This window comes from Scleropages formosus, chromosome 17 (assembly GCF_900964775.1).
Source record: "Scleropages formosus chromosome 17, fSclFor1.1, whole genome shotgun sequence".
Taxonomy (NCBI): Eukaryota; Metazoa; Chordata; class Actinopteri; order Osteoglossiformes; family Osteoglossidae; genus Scleropages; species Scleropages formosus.
The window spans coordinates 11259813-11280438 of record NC_041822.1 but is presented as its reverse complement, the minus strand read 5'-3'; the positions used below and the strand labels follow the sequence as shown (position 1 = coordinate 11280438).

The 20626-nt window shown below is 46.0% G+C and overlaps 1 protein-coding gene across 11 annotated transcripts in view; it reads left to right on the top strand.

The window, feature by feature from the left end:
• The first annotated feature begins 746 nt into the window (after positions 1-746).
• Positions 747-20626, top strand: part of fnbp1a (formin binding protein 1a) — a 68738-nt gene continuing 48858 nt past the window's right edge. For 10 of the 11 annotated variants that reach the window (XM_018759160.2, XM_018759157.2, XM_018759161.2 and 7 more), the window contains exons 1-2: positions 747-1018; positions 20267-20382. In XM_018759160.2, the coding sequence (XP_018614676.2) occupies positions 995-1018; positions 20267-20382 (140 nt within the window). In that variant the 5' untranslated portion in view covers positions 747-994. Of the gene's footprint in view, positions 1019-16724; positions 16797-20266; positions 20383-20626 lie in introns of those variants that run through there. The other variant, XM_018759159.2, reaches the window with a different exon arrangement.

Sequence of the window (20626 nt, the reverse complement as noted above, 5' to 3'; positions counted from 1 at the left end):
AAAAATATTATCACAGGGGTGACGATTGCGCAAATGCTTTATTTTATCACCTTTTGTAACCTGTGTAAGTAGATTAGCGTCAATCACTTTGCATTGGAGCAATCATTGGAGAAAAGCCTCAGATGGAAAAATAGTGGAATACTTGTACGTCCAGGCATTCTCTTTCAGGTCATACTGAATGAAACACCTTGGTCAAAGGTAGAACGGCATGATTCCCACCGACACTCGAACCCACCACGTCCTCTCGGGAAGGAGGAAAAAGCGCTACCCCGAACACAATGCGCACGACGTAGAAACGTGACTTGCTGTTGCTCGAAAACATCACTCACTGTACATGTAGTCTAGTGTACACGCTCACGAGAGCGGCGTTTCCCTCAAATGCTTCAGTGGTCTGCAAATATCGTGATGACGCACACGGGCGGGGGGTGGGGATACATGTAAATCAATTTTAATCGTTTTCCGTACTTTAGTTTAATAATGGGTTCGTTCCACATAGAAAACGAGAGGCTAATCATCCGTTTTCGCGCTGCGGTTCTCCGTACTGCAGCCACGCGAGGAGCACATGGTCACGGACGCCGGAGCTGCGCTCCTCACACTGCGCCTTTTCTACAACGTGCAGCCTCTCCTCTCCCTTATGCTTCTTGGGCGCGCGCTCACAGTCAACAAGCCACCCCCCCCCCGCCCGGACCTCGCGAGCGAGCGAGCGCGCGCGCACGCGCGGAGCTCTAGTCTCTGGATGACTGGCGCTGGGGCGGGTGACCGCGTCTCGCTCTCGTTCCGGAGAGACTCCGCTGCGGCTCCTGGCCATCTTGAGGAGAGGAGATGAGAGGAGAGCGGCTCAGGGGGGTCGAGTAGAAGCGCTGCCGCCGACACACAGCCTGGCTTCGAAGGAGAAGAGAAGAGCGGGAAAGAGAGAGAGTGACCTTCCTGTTTTTTTTTCTGTCGATTCGCGTGAAGCCGTGGATTAATACTGGCTTCGATCAGTGTGGACACCATGAGCTGGGGGACAGAGCTCTGGGTGAGTGCGTGCGTGCGTGCGTGTGTCTGTCTGTCTGCGTGTGTGTGTGTGTGTGTGTGTGTGTGTGTGTGTGTGCGCGCGCGCGCTCTGTGTCCGTGTACGGCTCCCCGCTGTGAGCGGTCCCCCACCGCGAGTGGAGAGTGCGCGACATTTGCGGACGGGCATCGTCGTGCCTGCGTGTTCGTACCTGTCGGTGTCACACAGGGCGCGCGCGCTTCGTGGGTGAGCCTTCACACTACTGCGGCATCTCAGCCGCGCACGCGTGTCGTTATATTGTTTATTACCCCAAGTGGCATTGCAGCCGTGCTGTTTGTGTTTGGCGTGTCTCGTGGCGCCGATTGCCATCGGTGCGCATTGGAGCAGCGGGCTGTTGCGAGATCGATCCCGCGCCAAGGAAGGTGGAAGCGCCAGCGCGCGCAGGCCGAACACACGCAGCTGTCAGACGCACCCGTGTGTGGAAGTCCCGTCCCGTCCCCCCCCCACGATCCCTTGGTGTGACACGTGTGAGCTGGATCCGTTCACATGGCGATGAGCGCTGAGGGGTGACGAACGAGGCCTGGGGAGTGAGCCCCCGAGGAAGGAGGAGGAGGAGACAGCAGAGTGTGGATGGTGGTGGGATGACTGTGGACTGATGACTGAGGAGTGTGGAGTCGGAGGGAGTAGCGATGGCCGAGATTTTGGCCTGCGCTCGGATACTCTGGTCCTTCATGCACTCTCATCACATCTGTGGTTCCGAGTGTGTTTGTAAAGGCTCTCAGTCGCCACACACACACACTCCCTTCCCCCAGGGTTGGTTTAATTAAATTGAAAGGGAGTACACAGTACTCCAATGCCAGTTTTTTTTTTTTTTTTTTTTCTCTCCCTCCTCCTCCTCTCCCTTTTTTTCCTGTTGCATTTGATAATGTTAATGCCCTGTACCTGGAATACTCTGTTTTTGTGCAGTTTTCTTGAGAATCCCCAGTCTAACTGGGAATGCAAAGGCACTAACTTCACTCTTATATATGCTGAGCGCACATCTAGACAGCAGACTCCTTGCCTTGTGCAAGATAATATTTTTAACTGAATAATAACATATTAAACAAGTAGTCCTGATGGAGGAAGGGCAGCGGACAGCAGTGGTTTGTCCCTGGTGTCTCTGCAGCCCTTGCCAGATTGCACCTCTATTACTGTAATCCTGTAACCCTTCTTTCTCAATTTCTTTGCTTTTGCTATTAAGATATTAACCTTTTTCTGCATCCGAATGAACTGTGATAAGGGGGGATAATCTTTGAATATGAATTTTTGGAGCTGATGTGCAAAATGCACCCGATCTGAACCCTTGTACAATTTTAATACAGAGGAAACGTGTCATTTTGGCAGCGAGTGATCACGCTTTTTCCCCTGTCATGTGAACGGAGATGATCCTCAACTTGCTTGACTTCAGCACCTGAGCCACGTAACCTACATTTGCAACCTCAGAATCAAAGACATCTTCCTTTGTGCAGCTGTGATCTCGCTTGCTGTGCGATGCCGTTGGTGCGCAGCGTTGACATGCATGCCATCGTATTTAATGTATTCTCCCATTCGGTGATTGGCCGGTCCCTCTTAAAGTCGCGTTCAGCTGGGCTCCCCTGCAAACGTACTGGGATTTAAATCCTAGATTAGGACGCACGCCTCTCATCCTGAAAGGTAGTGCTGTCGGCAGGTCTTCCGTTGCATTTTTCGTACTCTTACAGGAATCTGATGAGAAGAAAGTACAGGTGGCAAGCTAAAAAAAAAAAAAATTGCACCGATCGTCACCTGGTCTCTTCCCCAGTGAGACAATGTGATGCAGATACTTTAGGCATGTGTTCTTCTGTAAGCGGAAGGACAGACGGGTGTGTGTTTGGGGTTGCCCCAGGATGACCCCCCCCGGCATACGTAGCTCAGTTCTTGTTGAAGTGACAAAGAAGAAAAGTCAAAATTAATTATGTCTCGGCAATGTGTAATCGCAGACATCCCGAGGGTGGAAACCCGGTGACGTGTATAAGTTAAGTAAAACTTCCCCTCTCTCAGCACGTGCACTGGTTGGATGAGTCGCTGCCTCGCTCGCCCCCCCATCGAGACCCAGGACTCTTCACATGTTGTGTGTTGTGTTGTGTGCTAAGCAGTGGCATCAATTTCAGTGAATTACTCCGGCTTTTTTCCACTGTTGAGGTCCTCTCAACCTCCTGAGTAAGATGGTGACTCAGGCACATGTTTCAGTGTAAAATTTCATTTAGAAAATTTCAGGCCTTGCTTAATAATTATCATGATCCAGCCATCAAAACATCTATTACTTTTGCAACAGGGTGATAATACAGTTTGGTCCCAGAATTTTGCTGATTTATAAATTAGTCTGTGATTATGTAGTACTGTACAATGCCTTCGTCCATCCATCTGTAACCGGTCTAGTGGAGAGTTGAGCCTATCTCAGATACAGGCTACACCCAGGATGTAAAGCCAGTCACTGGCAAAGTTAATCGCAGAAATTTGCACAGTAAGGGCAGTTTAGTGACCAGTATGCCTGAAACAAGTCTTTAGATTGGGAGGAAACCAGAGCACCTGGAGGAGACCATGCAAACATGTGGAGAACACAGAAAGCCCAGACATTCTGAACTGGTTTTGAACCCATCATCCAACTCACAACCCAGTCTCTTAGATTTAATATTAATTGCATGGGTACAGTACATATGGTAAAACAGTTCATTTTGTTTTCTTAAAGTTGTATGGTTACTGAATGTTGGTATAATGGTAGTTAAGGGTGGGAGGTGAACCAGTAACTCTGTGTCATTTGTCCCCCAAAGCCACTCATTTCTGGAGTTTCAAAGTTATCTGTGCATTTGTCTTAGAAGCTTTCTACCCTGGATTAGTAATTCTTTCTTTCTCCCTGCCTTTGCATGGTGTCTTCCGGCACTGCGTAGGGAGAATCCCCGTAATGTGTCCTGGCAGATCGGTGACGTGCCTCACGTTTCGCACCCTAAACTCTACCCTCTTTTGCCCCTTTTACTGAGCTGATTTTGCTGGGAAAACCTTTCCTTCTTTCCATCAAACTATGTTCAGTTTACTTTTACTTCTGTCTGTCATTCGTATAGTTTAGTATGGGTGTTATCCACTAAAGTAATATACTCTGGTCTGCCACTAATATAATGTGTTACAGGTGTGTACGACTAGCGTAAAGGGTTTTGTGCATTTTTGTCTTATATATGCATTTGGAAGCCAGTGCACTGAAGACAAGTTTGATATTATTAGCAAGGTTTTTAATATAATTCCAAGACCAGCTCCAGTACTAATTCCAATTTTCAGAACTTGTGACCCTAAACTCTGGAGTTGTGGATATTTCCATCCTGGAAAAAAATATTGGCCTTCGTAGCCGAAGTTGATCCTTTTCAGTCTGAGAGACCAAGTAACAAAGTTAACGGTTACATATCCAGTCATTCTGGTTTCCTCTTGATCTGTGCAGGTCATTGCAAGAATTATGAAGAAACATCTTTCGTTCTGCTCTGATTTTGACTAGAACCTGAAAAGGTGGTCTGCCAGAGTCGGGTTAATTCAGCGAGTCATTTCTTTGAATTCGCATCTTCATTTTGTGACCTTTTTTCGGCTGTGCCATATTTTTAGCAGCAGGCAAAGCCCTGCGCTTGCCATGCGGGGCCGGTGTGCTCACCTGTCCTCCGCCTAAGCTTCACAATCTTCAGCCTGTCAGTCGCTGGAGTTATATTTAATCTTGAGCTGGCCCGTGCATTTCAAGACTGCAGCGGCGGTCAGTTTCTAAAACAAATTTGGAGACCGCAGGCTGATTTCTTTGTGTCTTTGATACCTGCAGACTTTGTTTGTGCAACAGTTACCATAATGCTGAACAGTTAGTATAATACAAGGGAATATGTTATCAGGGAGAATTTTATTTAGATGGTGACAAATGTACTTCTGGAGCTCTTCAGTGGGGCATGCCTTGTGAAATCTGCTTTTACAGTAAATATTACAGGGTAAATCAGGTATTAGACTATGGTAACTATAAATTCCACCGAAGCCTTTTATCAAACAACTCTGAAATTGTTCTTTCGTTAATGTCTCTAACACTGGTATTTCTGATCATTGAGCATGTAGCCAACCAACCAACCAACCAACCAACGGTCCTAAGCAGGGTCGCATTGAGCTGGAGCCTACTCGGCAATGCAGGGCCAAGGGGGGCAGGAAGACACTCAGGACAGGATGCCAGTCCATCTCAGAGCATGCCAAGCAGGGCTTGAACCCCAGACCCACCACACAGTGGGTACTGGCTAAACACACCGCGCCACCATCTCCCCCCCAAGCCTGTAGCATTAGCTTTAACATTGAGCATACAGTGTATATGTGCATGCAAATGATCACGTAACGTAAGCGTGATAACATACGTACATTCTTTCTTTCTGACCATCCAGCATTTTTATACAATCGTTGATTTGCATGTAATAAATATAAAGAAACCAAAAATATCTAGAAATGCATGTATAAAAATCTGTCAATGTAATATTTTAACATTTATTCTTGTTGGTTTTCTATACAGTATCTGAGAAATTTTGTTTGTATGTTTCGCACGGTTACAAGAGCACGCATGTCTTTGGGTTCCTTCGTTGTATTGGAATTTAGGGAAGTGAACTATCAATGTAATGTTCAGCGCTTGTGCATGCTGTGCGTTTTATGACTTATTCTCTTGCCTGTTTTACTTATTTCATTACTACCAGCTTTTCAGCTTGGAGGTTAAATAACGGTTGCGTTCATGGACTCTTTGAACACGTGAGCCGAACATCTTTTTATTACCTCGCCTCAAACATTATAGAGGTTGTTCCACAGGAAATGGCACAAACTGCCTACTGCTCGCCTTCGGATGTCAGCACAGTGTTGGTTCTCAGTATCCAAAGATGTGCCAGTCCTTTAGTTGGTGCCTCTGGGTCATTGTACCGTATAGTGTGACCTTCACCGTATCTTTGCCCACTGCTATGACTTGACAGAGTATTGAAGGAGTCTTATACTGTAATCCAATAAAATATTTTGATGTTGAAAGTCAGGACAATGTTGGTAAATGTTACCACTTATCCCCCAATTTCCTATTCTAATTTGTTCCTGAAATTCAACCAAATATTTTGAAAAAACAGATAAATTACTTTGTTATTTTCCATTCGGGGGGGGGGCATGGTGGTGCAGCGAGTTTGACCGGGTCCTGTTTTGTGGTGGGTCTGGGGTTCGAGTCCCACTTGGGGTGCCTTGTGATGGACTGGCGTCCCGTCCTGGGTGTGTCCCCCTCTCTCCAGCCTTGCACCCTGTGTTGCTGGGTTAGGCTCCGGCTCGCTGCAACCCCGCTTGAGACAAGCGGCTTCAGACAGAGTGTGTGTGTGTGTGTGTGTGTGTGTGTGTGTGTGTGTGTGTGTGTGTGTGTGTGTGTGTGTGTGTGTGTGTGTGTGTGTTTTCCATTCATTCCAAGCCCATCTCTAGTTCACTCCAAAATCACCAAAAATTATTTGTCTGGAAAAGTGGTTTAATCCGTTAAAATAGAATGAATAATAATGGCAGTATTATACACAAAGATACTTAATGAAATAAACTTACTGTGATTTTGTGTGTGTGTGTGTGTGTGTGTGTGTGTATGGGGGGGGGGGGGATGGCTTGGGGAAGATGAAGAGAGATAGAAAGATAATCAAATCACAATGGTGGAAAACAGAGGATGCAAATAGAAACATGTGCGTACACCAGCGAGACTGTAGCATGCCAGACTGCAGCACTCAGCAGAGTGTGAGAACATGGTTCCCATAATGCGGTGAGTCTTATAGTGTCTCTTATGTAGCTGCATGTCACAGTCTTCAGATGTGATCTCAGCTTATCACTATAGAGAAAATATTTTGAGTCCGGATCGCTTCCGCAGACCGGATAAACGAAAATCCAGATTGATTAACGGTAAATGATATTGATAATCGCAGGCCGAAAAAGTGAAGACCAAATAAAGGGAACGATTATGCGGGCAGGCCAAGTTCACTGATACGCTTGTCCTTGCGGTGCCTATAGCAGTGAACCATTCCAGGCTTTCTGTAGTCAGCATGATTATACCTTCCGTTGAGTTACTGCATAGGCTACAAGCTAAGCTTTAATTCAAGGCGCTTCGACTCATCGAGATACATAAATGCATTCGGAAAAGATTTTCCGGTCTCCTCAGTATCGCGTCGATTCCATCTTTTTGCAGCGGTAGTCTGCGATCAGGGAATAAGTCGAATATTCTCCTGCATAATTTAGCAGGAGAGGAATAACACTTGTTAGGTAGAAGGCCATGCAGCTGGATGTTCTAATTTCTGGAGACTTGCTTTGGATGTCACGGGGAACTGGAGCCTACCCGGTAACACAGGGCGTAAGGCTAGAGGGGGAGGGGACACACCCAGGACGGGACGCCAATCCATCGCAAGGTACCCCAAGCGGGACTCGAACCGCAGACCCTCCGGAGAGCGGGACCTGGCCAAGCCCGCTGCGCCACCGCACCCCCGGTTCAGTAAATATTTATCTACAATTCATGATTAAGTAGATAAAAGGGTTGCACAAAGCAAACAAACCTATAATCTAAACATGCCTTTAAAAGGGAAATGTTTAATCGGTGCTGCACCGAGGACTTCCTTATATGTGCACCGCGGCAGCGACGCTCCAATATTGATAATGTGCAGGTTACCGCGCGTCTGGACCGGGGCGATCTCCCCCGTGGGCCGGCCGCGGTGCTCCAGCGTCCTCCCTGTTTTCAAAACTGTCTGTTTATGTCTTCGGAGACAAGGGATTGATGCAAGAGGCTGTGTTTGGGCCTGGCTGGCGGCCATTTTCTTCACGTGGCAGAAAGAGTAATGTGCTTTTTGGACTCGGGATTTGAAGCGGTTTTGTAACTTTGGCATTTACGTATACCGCGTGTTTTGAAGGTATGCCGAGCCTCTGTTAAAACCGATTACGTATACCGTGAACCGATATAAACGGGTTACTTTCTGCGAAACGCAGCCTTGACTCCCTTTTAGCGCTCTTTAGCAGTCTGGGATGCTGGATGAAATGAGCGGTACCTGCGTAATGTTTTCCCCATCAGAAACAGAGCGGCAGCTTGATCGTATCCAGATGCACGTAATGGTTGCGCGTTGCCCGAAAGAAGCGCGGACCTGGCCGGGAGACGACGCGGGCCCCCGCTCGCGTCGGTAGACGTCCGGAGCGCGGAGCGATCTCGCGGCCAGGTCGTTCGTTTCCCATGTGGTTCCGTTTTCTAGAAGCGTTGCTCAAATATCTGCACGACTAGATCACCCCGCTCACATTCCGAAGGGGATAAAACAGAAACAAATGTTGCCGCAGAAGTCCGATGCTCACACATTTTTGTTTTTAGCCTTCCTCAATGAGTGAAATGGAAGCTCTTTGTTGTTAGCGTGCGCTAATTGCGTTCCGGGTTGAGCCTCGGCGTTGACTGCGGAACGGAATGAACGCGTGGAAGAGGTGACTTTGGCCGCAGGATGATGACGATCGGTTTTCGTAGAGCGTCGTCGTCGCCGTCGCTCTTCTCACCTTCCATAAGGCTAGGATAAATTTCAGTTCTGGAAATTCATCTTTTCTGCCAAATTACACAGGTTGAATGAAAAAAATACCATGAATACCATGGAATGTTTGACTCCTGTTTTTTTTTTTTAATAGTAAATTTTGATTTAGGTGATTGTGTACCGACAGTGTACAGTTCTGTCAAATGACATCAGCTTAATTCAGTAGCCTCTTGCACAGATTATATCATCTACTCTTTCTCCTGGAATACATGAGTCTCTGTTCAGTTTTTTTTTTTTTTTTTTTAACTCAACAATAAGCAAATTGTATGGAAAAAAGCACACATTTTCGTAAGCTGTTGCAGCAATTTTTCGGTATACCACATATGATCTGAGTATACTCTTATACTTGGAGCATAACAAATGAGCCATGTCCTCATTATGGACAGTGAAAGGACAGGACTCATCCCTAAAGATGAGTCAGATAAATAAAAATGAGCACTTATCTTTGAACTGGATTCAGTGAGTCAGTATTCCTGGCTCCTGAAGAGGGATTCCATTCATACTGCTGATATTTGGTACACGTTTGATCACCAGCAAACAGGAAGGTGGAATAAATGACTTCAGAGGGTCTGGAGTTAGCATTGTGTGGGAGGGGGGCCTGTCGTCAACTCCTGGTGTAGGATGATGGCCGTGGTCTTAGTTGGAAACTCTGGGGAAAACCCAGCGGCGTGCAACCTCAAGCAGGTCCTCCAGGTTTGCTGGAGGTTCCACTGTGAAACGCAGCCGGTGGGTCTGTCTTCTGCTTTTCACTTCCATCTGCTTGGTTGAACTAAAAAAAAAAAAAAGAACTACCCAGCTGCTTCCAGCTACCTGCGGATCACATGTCCAGGGTGTACGTCAGTGAAGTTTGACAATGTAAAAGTGTGGTTCTTATGAGAGCTTTCACAGGTGAAATAGAGATGGAATGGAAGCAGCTGGGTAGTACCCCCCCCCCCCGAATGCCTTGTTAGAGAGGCCATTTACTGGAAGCAGCCAGAAGAATCGAGCAGCAAAATAAATGGATAAAATTGTCATTGCCCGTTAGGGCAGATTAGTTGTCCTGCAGAACGAAAGAAGAAATGGCAGCGGTGGGACAGGTTACTGCAGAAGCCTGGAAAGTAAAAGAGCAGAGGTCATTGTGTTGATGGTTCTGTACTCGAAATAATTTATTTTCTCCAATTATTACCAGATGTTCTTGTTAAAATTCAGGGTGCTGCACTCTCAAAGCGATCAGTGCTAAGAACTTTGAAAGATATATTTTTTTTTTACTTGTAACTGAAGCAAAGCAGAATTTCCCTATAAGGTAAAATCAAAGATCTCTTTAACCTTAAACTTAACGAGGTATAAATAAAATTCGGATGAAAATGGCCGTTCGGAAAAAATGTTTTACACGTGCGGTGTGTATTCCAAGGGTCGGTTTTTTTGGGATATGGGTTAAATTTAGACTTAATCTTGCATTTTAAACTGAGAAACCCCTTTGATAGTGTAATTAAGTTCAACACTAGGCTTATTCTCTGTATGGAAAACTACTGTACTAAAATGGGTCTCAATTTAAAATGAAGTGATAATTTTCAGAGTCTTATACTGAGAACATAATCATGTGCTTTACTCAAAGGATTAATAAAGTATTGAAGCATGAACGGTAAATCGCATGGCCTGTCAGCTGGTATAGTACTGAACGTATTGAGAGTCGGGGCAGAAAAGGGAGGTAAGTGTTGTGCTTTTGTCGAGGTGTCCGGCCCTCAACGTTCTCGGAATTACCCTAGATTGCCTGTCTTCATCCCCCGTCTGTCCCTAATTGATCATCCCCTGCGAAATGGTTTCCAAGGATAACTGCCAACAAGGCAATTTAAGCCTGCAAGGTATTGAGAGAGCAGCCGCCGCAGTGGCTGGCGAGGTGTTGCGTGCTTGGAGAGGTGCCATGTGACTCTTTCCTGTCACCACCCATCATCCACCTCGAAGTTCACCCTTGCTCAAACTCTGCCTCATTTTTGGAAAGAGATGGTTTGATATTATACTTCACCCAGCCTTGCAGTCCCTGCCACTGAGGAGCTTTGGAGCCTGAACTCATGAGCACGTGTTCCTGGAGTGACGGGGGCAGTCAGTCTGAATTATGGACTGCGGAATGAGACGCCTCCAGCTGGCTGCCATGGGTGCCGAGCATGTTCAGGAAACTAATCTCTGCAGCCCATTACTATGCTAATTTTTAAAAAAATTTTCTGTTTTCCTTTGCTTTGTCCTGCTGTCTCTTCGGTTATGGTTAATTTGCCATTTCCGTTACCACGGCGGCATGTTGGAGCAACATACATACCACCAGAACTGCACATTCATGTCTCGTGATCCAGCAGCAGACGGCTGAAGCAGCAGGTGGCTTTAAATCAGGCCTCGGATTTTTTCCTAGTCCGTCTGATGGTAAATCCATGTATTAATAATGTAACTGAGCTACAGCTGAGTTTTCTGGTGAGTGTGACCAGAGGGAAGCAAGGGTCAAGAAGGGAGACTGATGGGACCCTGGAATAGCATGGCACGTCTACAATTTCCTCCCAGCTCGCCTCCCGTCCGTGACCCGAGGGCCAGGGCGCTGAGGGGGTTGTGTAAATCGAGCAGACCCGCTGCCACTACTTCAGACCGCTGGATGTCTCTATTTATAACACCTAAAATCCCAACCCCCAACCCCCAGCAAAGACTTGTGCCTGTTTGGCTTGTATCTCCTGTTTCTGCCTGCGGCCGTGTTTGCATTGCAAAGTGCCCGCAAACAAACCAGTGGGATCAACTTTGCTATGACTCCTGAAGATCTGATATTGTTTTGCTTTTAATACATCTGTTCTGCAGGTCAAGGTAGCTATTTAACATTTTCCTGCAACACATTATATTTTAAGAGACTTATGTAAACATTTATTTCATCAATCCTTGTGCCTATATGCTGTAGTTTCAAGATAAGTAGTTTGCTTGTCCTTCAGTTGGTTGTAGAGGTAATGACGTTTTTTGCAAGCGTCCGATAGATACTCTTTTCAATTGTTGCCGCTGTTCATGCGAGCGAGGTGCTGGCATGCAATAAGAAATGGGCTTTTCTTGAGCGGGCGATAAGGAGGAACTGGACTTGAGACCCAAAGCTCTCCAGCACAAATCTGAATTTGAGACTTGAGACCTCATCACTTCGTTTTTATTCGCAAGTCGGAAGTTCTTCATATGCCAGGGACATAAATATAAAAGTTTTTGTTGTGCGGAATCCAATTATGCTGAATATAGTTTTATTAAGCTTGATTCAGCTGGAACCTGTTTCTTTTTTTCTGGGGGGTTTGCATACAAAGCTATTTACAGTGATTTACCAATGAGTACAGTTGGGTACCTTTTAAGGGAGTCAGTCGGGATAAGTGAACTGATCGAGGGGTTGGACCAGGAGCAGGGGTTTGAACCTGTGTCCTTCAGGCAATCGCTCAAACTACACCACCCGCTGGCCCTGATTAACGTAATGCATTTTTATGACAAGCGTTCGCGCATGCAGTTTTACTCAACAATTACAAGAGAAAAAAAACTCAACATTAGCTGAGTTGTACAGTTTGTTTGGAGATTCGCTCGAACAAGCGTGCAGCAATCCTCAACGTCCAGTTTTATACTCACGTCAAGCTTGAAACTGGCTAACTACGTGATGGATAAGTGTTCGAGCGACCTTAAGTATAAAAGAGTAACTCAGCAGGAATGAAGGAAATCATTGGTGTTCCAGGTCTGTCTGTCATGGCAGTAAGAGGATGATGAACATGTGGCCTAACGTTAAGCGACTTACGGTCTGTCAATGAGCTTCTTCCTGAAAACAGACTAGTAGAGTAGCTGCCCTCTGAAACCCTGCCTCCCAAAATCCTGAAGCCATGTTGTGTCCTCAAGCACCGTGTTTCTGTGAACGCTTCTGGATAAGTAGACAGGAGGCCTTTATTTGAAGCTGTAAACATATTTTCCTTTTCACACATCCAAACCAGTGTTGCGTATGGTCATTTGATCTATGTAAAACTTATTTTGTCACAGATAACTTTGTCAGATAAGCCTTACGGATAATGTCTGCTTTCACAGCTTACAAAGAGGTCACTGAAAGGGGTTTGCTTTAGTAAAGAAGTGAAGAATTAATCACTGGGTCGCAATACCGAATGTGCGATACAATGCAAACTGAAGAATCAGCAGTGTGACACGCACAACGCGGGGCATTCGGATGCGGTCGGACAAGCAGTGTAGTACGAAGGCTTTAAGGCATGGAGGAAACCTGTGCCGCTAGATGTCTTCAGCTCAAGATAGAAAGCATGTCAGCAAGTGTTTGTTCGTTTGCTCGGTGTCACATCTGAGGGACTTTGGCAGTGTTCGCTTCATTCAGAAGGAGCTCGGGATTTTACTGCGAATGGAAGAGTACAGTGGCGAAACACCCAGAAGTCTGGATTCCTATGGCACCAGTATGTTTGTTCGATGGGATCGTGCTTGTTTCTGCAACCACGGTTTGAAAAGTGTTACCGACAGACCAGTATTGACGTGGACACAGGGTTGTAGTTTTTCTCTTACCGCAGATCAAGTCGCTTCTTTCTTCCTTGCCTTGTTCTAAAGGTCTTCGCTGCTGCTACACTGTTCTTCTAAACTCTGACATCCCAACAGGCTGACTTAATTTTTCTCATGGGCCTCATTCACTGCTCTTGGTCTAGTATTTAATAAAATAAAATGCTTTGTCACTTTACAGCTCCTGTTGTAACTAGTCCAACACCTGGGCTACACAGAACCACAAAACTATGGAGGGCTGAGTGCCTGACCTGAGATTCCTTCACTGATGATGTCGTGACCTGCTTGTCGCTTGGAAATCTGGACACTCCCAAAAAAGAATGTTTATATGAATGATGTAAAAAAATATATATACACATTACTGGTCAAAAGTGTGAGCACATTAGGGCAGTGCTTACAAGCGAGTAAAAGCAAAGCAACCCACAAGTGTCCTACGTCATCACTGCTGCAGAAAAGCTGAAGAGACATGTCCAGTGTTTCCTGCTGAAACTTGTTCACCGAATACCTTGTAGAAAAAATCCTATTTCCAGCAAGTGAACTTGAACATACTGTATATAGGCAATTATAAGATGCTATAAATCAGGATTACATTTTCTAGTTACCAAAGCCCATTCTGCCCCAGAAGTGGATGAGGGTCAAACAGGAGTGTGTGAGTCCTTATGGGGAGGTGTGAGGGGAAGCATGCAGTAGAAGGTGTCTGGCTTGGGGGTGGAGATTTGGCATGTTCCACTCAACACTAACCTGGATCACAGAGCATAGGTAAGGACCAGCGAGGAGGAAACGGAGGGAAGAACATGGTTGTTGAAGAGGTACAGAATATGTGTTCTCACCAGCGTTTCCTGATTTTTTTTTTTTTTTTTTTGGTGTTGGTTAGTCGTCCGGGTAGGGTCACCGCAGGATACTATGGGTGCTTTGGAATGGATCGTAAAGGAAAAGGCGGGCGTTTCCATGGTTTCAATTAAAGATATAAAGCCAACACTGGTCTGTAACATTTTATCATGAAATGTATGCAGTCTCTGTTCTTGCCTTGATTTTCATGGGAACTTCTCTGAACTTAATAGTCCTTTCTTAAGTATTTCATGTGATGTTTGCCATTAGTTTTTCCTGACGTAAGATGGGCTTTGAGGCACTTTGGCTCACTACACAGTTGTCACATGTTGCAGTAGCAAAGCAACAGTGAAGAGTGGAAAAGCACTGTAAAACCAGAACTACCCCCTTAACTGTGCTGCTGCTATGAACCTCCTGGGGAATTTGTATTCTAATTTTAGCACATTCAGACTGTAGCACATTCAGATTTTAGCACCACATGACTGTTAATTCCGTCAGGTTTACATTTTTGTTATATTTAAATTTTGCGATTTCATTGTAAAATCCCTCTGTGTTAATTTCAGTAATCTTTTTGCAGGGTTTTACTTTTGATTTCAAACGTGTCGTCTTTGTAAGTACTTATCGAAGCGTGTAAAATGGTGCTTATGGACCCCACTCCGTGTCTCGCTCGTATTCTTACAGAACGCCCCAGGGGCCCACGGTGGCCTTCGCTGGGGTCACTCCAGCCTTGCATGAACCCGGGTTTCCTTCTGCAGTTCTCGGTCAGCTTCAGGAGAGCTCGCTTTGGTTTTGAAGCCTGACGGATACCCTTCTGGGAACGAGAAGCGCCCATATCTGAGAAATCGAGCATATTATACAATACAGCACGTGGTCATCCATCGACAGCGGCAGTAGAGCTTTTATTGCTGGAGCTTCATGTTGTGTCACAAGGCAGGTCAACGTCCCAGATGAACTGGTAGTGCTCGCTTTGAGGTCAACATCTATCTCAACGGGGGGAGAGAGCTTGTAGAAATATGATGAAAATACAGCTCATAGCCCCTACCACACTCAAAGGGTATTTCACATTCAATGCCAACTCCATAAATAAATTAGCTTGAATTTCGTGATTATATATTTCCACATAAGACAGATAAAATGAGACGGAATAAGAGAGACACAGCGTTATGTAACCACCTCCATCCATACAATGTTCATGCAGCTCTGGGCTGCTGCTTGGCACAGGAGGGATGTTTTGCATTGGAAATCCCCAGTGCGATTAGTCATAGTAAAATATAGACTGTCAGCCCTTTTTTTTTTTTTAAACATTTTAGTCAAATTCTGACAAGATGACAAATCAAGGAAAAATGAATAATAGTTGGAACACCCTGCTAACCTAGAGTAGGTCTCAAAGTGTGGTACGTGGGAAGTCAGTGGTCTGCCGCACATTTAATGCAGCATGCCAGGCAATATTTTTCTAATTGCATAAATCGTGTGTTGCATCCAGATACAAATATATTGTATTCAGTATTTAGGAAAAAAACTAATACCTGGGGTATACTCTCCCTCACTCTCTATTCTTCCAGGATAAGCTGTGGACCATTGTGACGTTGCACTGGACAAGTGGTTGCTAAGAATGAATGAATGAATGTTAATTGATTACTCTGTATCTCGGTTAATATTGTAGTTTTTTTTTTTTTTGTTTGTTTGTTTGTTTGTTACCCCCCCCCCCCGCATAATGGTCGGTAAAAGTCTTTGGCATCCTTCTCTGACACCCGAGAAAGATGGGATCTGCTAGAATGCTGCATTATAACGCTGCTTTAATCTTTTTATGGGCTGATTACCGCAGTTCCACCGAAGCGAGGAGGAAAGCTAAAGCAGAACGAACGTGTTTGTCCCACTGCGCTTAGTGAACAGTAGGAGTTGTGTCTGACCGTAACCGTATAATCAGTGAGATAAAGCATGACCGCCGGACGAAGGGAGCCGAGTGACCGAGGAGGCCGGGCGGTGAAGGGAGGCCATGTGTCTACGCAGATCCTTGCTAGTGTTGTACTTTACACGCTCCTGTCTATTCAACCTGGAACGCTTTCTTCTTCTGAGCTGCAGAGCAATTCGCTGTGCTGTTCGCAGAATTTGCAGTGCTTCACATCCCTTAATGCTCACTGGCTTCCATAAAATGTGTGTGCTACAGCGAAACGTGTCGTGTGGTGATATTAAAAGGTTTTCATGAAGGCATGTAGATGTCTTCCAGTAAAAATCAGAACCAATGAAATAAATAGGGGACTAGGAACCGCGAGTTAATTTGTACGGTGAAACAATAACCCATTTGCTCAAAACTCGAAATTACTTCCCAGTAGAACAAATCATAGGCAGGTTCACTTGGTGGCTGTGCCACCTTCATAAATAGACATTTGCGCTGGCCTCACCGGGACACGAGGTCTTGGTCCCCTAAATGGCCCCGACTGTCTTCGGCCGGCTCCCTTATGGCATGAAGAGGATAGGCAGGGTCCCGCTCGCTTGTTGCTAAGGGAGCCAGAAGGGCGGCTAGAGCATCGGTAAAAGCACTGGGAAGAGATGGCCGAAATCTGCAAGGAGGATTCTGGGTGATAAACAGCCTTATCCCGGCACAGCATGCTAGTCTCGTCTCTCCCCCGTGCCTGGCGTGCGGCGCAGCTATCGCGATGGTGATGTGCTGGCACGCAGTGTGGGACACCCCCCACCACTCTCTCACGCACACGCGCTCCCTCCCAGTCAGCCCGGTGAACGCGCAGCGCCTCGCTCGTGCACGCATCCCCCCTCTCGGCCAGCAACGCCTCGTTTCGCACACCCCATCCCGGAGCGGCGTCGGACAAAAGCAGGATAACATGCTGCGGACGGGAAACAGGGTAAACGCCAGCGTTGGGCGGAGGGGCCGTTTCGAGGGAGGGTCGGGGAAATGGGGGCTGGAACTAATGAGGCCCCTAATGAGCCATGCATTGAGCGCCTCTTAATGAACTGAACGCAGTAAGGTTTGGTGCGATTGATCGAAGGGATGTGTGTTGATGGGCTCGCTCATGTGGGAATAGAGGGTGTGTTTGTTGCGGGAGGCTCTAGTCCTGCCGCACTACTGCACTTGACTCGTTATTGGGGAAGCGCGCACCGCTCTTTCGAAACGGCGCTCTCTTTGCTGCCTGTAAAGATCAATAGATGGGATATGTGACCCGAATGTAATTTCTTTTGTGTTCTGGCTTTGCTGCTGACTGGACTGTGATTCGTAGCGGATGCACGCGTGGTGTTCCGTATTACTTTGAATCTTGCTGTGGGATGATGATGGCTCCCGGTGCAGACGGTCACCCATCGCGTGGCGTTGTTTTCAGGTTCCATTATGGTGTCAGTGCTCTGTATACCATCCATCACCTCTGATTGCCTACAGTCAGTCAGTGTGTGGTGTGACAAGAAGGACGATGCTTTTTTATTTTTTATTTTTTTTTTTTTGATAGGGGGGTCAAGTGGGCGAGCCAAAGTTTTGGAAGCAAAACCAAGTTATATTTTGAATCATTAAATGCTAGAAAGGTGTGGCTCCAGGACAGCTGAAGGAGTGAATGAGAAGGGCAGATACGGTATTACCAAAAGGATTCACCCATTCGGAGCATAACCCGTTTTAAATTTTGACCGGCTCGTTAAATAATATCTTCATGTTTACCATATACCCAGCCTTAAGCTGGCTCATCAAGTAGTGTAATGGCCTGAGCGTTTGCGTTCACGTCAAAGAATCCGAGTTTCGATCCCCACTCCTACTGGAGTATCTTTAAGCAAGGAATGCACCCTGAATTGATGTAGGAAAAATTCCCGAGCTGTACAAATGGGTCGCAAATTATAAGTAGCTTAGTACGCGAACCTAACATCGTGAGTTGCTTTGGAAAAAGATGTCAGCCAGGTAAATAAAAGAACAATCTCTGCAGTGACTGAATAGTCTCCGGAGCCGCCGGGACACTTGGTGTAGTGAGGAGCCGCCGGTTTATGGGCTCCGAGCCGATAATGTGACAGCAGCGCTGGCGGAGCTTGTACCGGGATAACAAGACAGCATATCGTTCTGCTACTGACCGCTGGCGTCCTTCCTGAACTGCTGGCACACAGTTAGTTTTAATCAAAGTAATGGGCGCTCTGATTGGCTACTACTCGTACGATTAAAAAGTATCTGAAAACACAATTTTATTCATTCATTCATTCAGCTGACACTCCTCTCCAAAGCAATTTACAATGTTAAGGTTATAGTTACTACAAGCTTACAATTATTTACCCATTTATACAGTTAGGTAATGTTACTGGAGCAATTTAGGGTAAGTACCTTGCTCAAGGGTTCTACAGCCAGAGATCAAACCTCCGACCTTTGGGTCCAAAGGCAGCAGCTCGAACCACTACGCTACCAGCTGCCCCGATTACTTTGGGATTACATGGTGGAAGAGGCCTTGGCCTCCCCTCTAGTGGAACATGTGCTGTTTGTGCAAACTTGTAAGAATAAAAACCAATGATAAATATCAGCTAAAAGCTTGTTAACACTGGGCCAGTTGACTGACCGGTGACATGAAGCACTGTGGATGTTTCTGAAAGCGCTTTTTGTTCGCTTGGCTGTGAATAGCTATTCACTGTGCACCGGCGTCGCAAACAAAGCTCCAGTAGCGCTCGTTTTCTACGAGCTTGGAGCGCCCTTATGAAATTGTGTCTCGCGATGAATCGTCATCGTTCGGTGTCATTCTCTGGCTCTTGGCCTCACATGGACTTACAAACTCCTTCAAGAACAAATCACTGCACCCGACTGTCCTTTCTGTGTCAGGAACGTAAATAGTCGCTGTAGAGAATCTAGTTTTTGTTTGTTTTTTTTTTTTTTTTTCCTTCTTTCTTTTTGCTAATGTTAACCCAAAGAAAATGGCATGGTTATCCATCCATCCATCCATCTTCCTCCGTTTATCCGGGTGGCATGGTTACACTAGTAGGAAATGTAAAAAAGAAAAAAGCATTAAGACTTGGACTACTGAAAATGACAGTGCAGTGCAAAGGATAAAAACAACCTTGGCAGCCCTTGGATACAGTTATAACAATATTAAATAATTTGATATTTTCCTTTCAGAAGTGCAATTTGTCCCGTGCAGTGTACGTATCACTGTTCTTTTTGTCCAGGGTGAAATGCTGAGACAGTAGTATGAATGCTATTAGTGTGAGCCCTCACTCTGTGAACTTAAGTGAACTCTGAAAGCTCACTTTCATTTCTTTGTTCTGGGAATAAATACCGCTGAAGAAATATGCAATATCTGAATAGTGAGCCATGTAGAGCTGGGAAGGAATTATTACATATTATTATTGTTCTTATCAATATTAACCATTATTTAGCTGACACCTTTGTCCAAAGAGATGTACAATGTTAGGAAGTCAACTTTACTGCGATTAACCATTTATGAAATGGTATTGTTACAGTATCTGTTCAGGGGCACCACAGCAGCTGTGGGATTTGAAAGAGGGACCTTCGCATTGCAAGACGACAGTGTTTCGCACTGCCGGCTGCCTCTGCCTCTGCCTTCTTACCGCAACTCACACACACAACGTCAGAAACCGCTTGTCCCGACGAACCGGAGCCGAACCCGGCAACACAGGGCACAAGGCTGGAGGGGGCGAGGGCACACCCAGGGCGGGACACCAGTCCACCGCAAGGCACCCCAAGCGGAACTTGAACTCCAGACCCACCAGAGAGTGGGACCTGGCCAAGCCCACTGCCCCATCGCATCCCCCTTTCTTTCTACTATTGTACTGTAGTAATTCGGAGGAAGGTGTCGGGTGTGAGACAAATTGTTCTAATTAAAAACCTTTAAATCCATTACGCGTTCTCTTTTCCTACAGCGTCTTTATTGTAGTGGATCGCATATTAGTCTCTATGCTATCAAAAAAAAATACAGTTTAAAAGTGACAATTGGACAGCTTCATTGCTTGGAATCCTTTCATAGCTTTTCCGGGGACAAAATGTGTCATTTTTGACTGAAAAAAACAGTGCTCTTTCTATTGCCTCTTCTTACAAATTCATGTTTACATGCTGATCAGCGTCACGATGACTGCTTGTAGAGGTTCGCTTCCGGAGTGTTTGCGCGTTTGGAAAATTAATATTTTAAACGTGTCTGTCATCACCCCTGCATTTACCCAGTGTGACCCCTTGCTCTGGACTTTGCTGTCGTATGTCGCCAGTACCGACCCAAGACCGCAGTGGACGGTCCCGGGCGTCCTGGATGTCACGTTGGGATTCCCATGGTTTGCTGCCATTAGCTGAAGGTACTCTGGGCCCCTGCTTCCCATTCACACACCTTTCTCTGTTCTTCTCGCTCTCTTACAGGATCAGTTTGACAACCTGGAAAAGCACACTCAGTGGGGCATCGAGTTTGTGGAGCGCTACACGAAATTTGTCAAGGAGAGGTCTGAGATCGAAATCAGTTATGCTAAGCAGATCAGGTAAGAAGCCCGAGGCCTTTGTGCGGCACGACACTTACGAACGCAGAGATGGAACCAGGATAGTCTTTTGGGTCGACGCTTTGACACCTCGTTTTGGCACAGACCGTAGAGCGGCACGCCGTGCATTTACGCTTGCGCCGCATATGTGAGCTTTTGAACTTTCCGCTCATTTGTGCGCTTAGCGCTTTATGTATATCCTGTTTGTTATAGTGCGCGTGTCTGTTTCTTTTCCCCTTCTAAATGC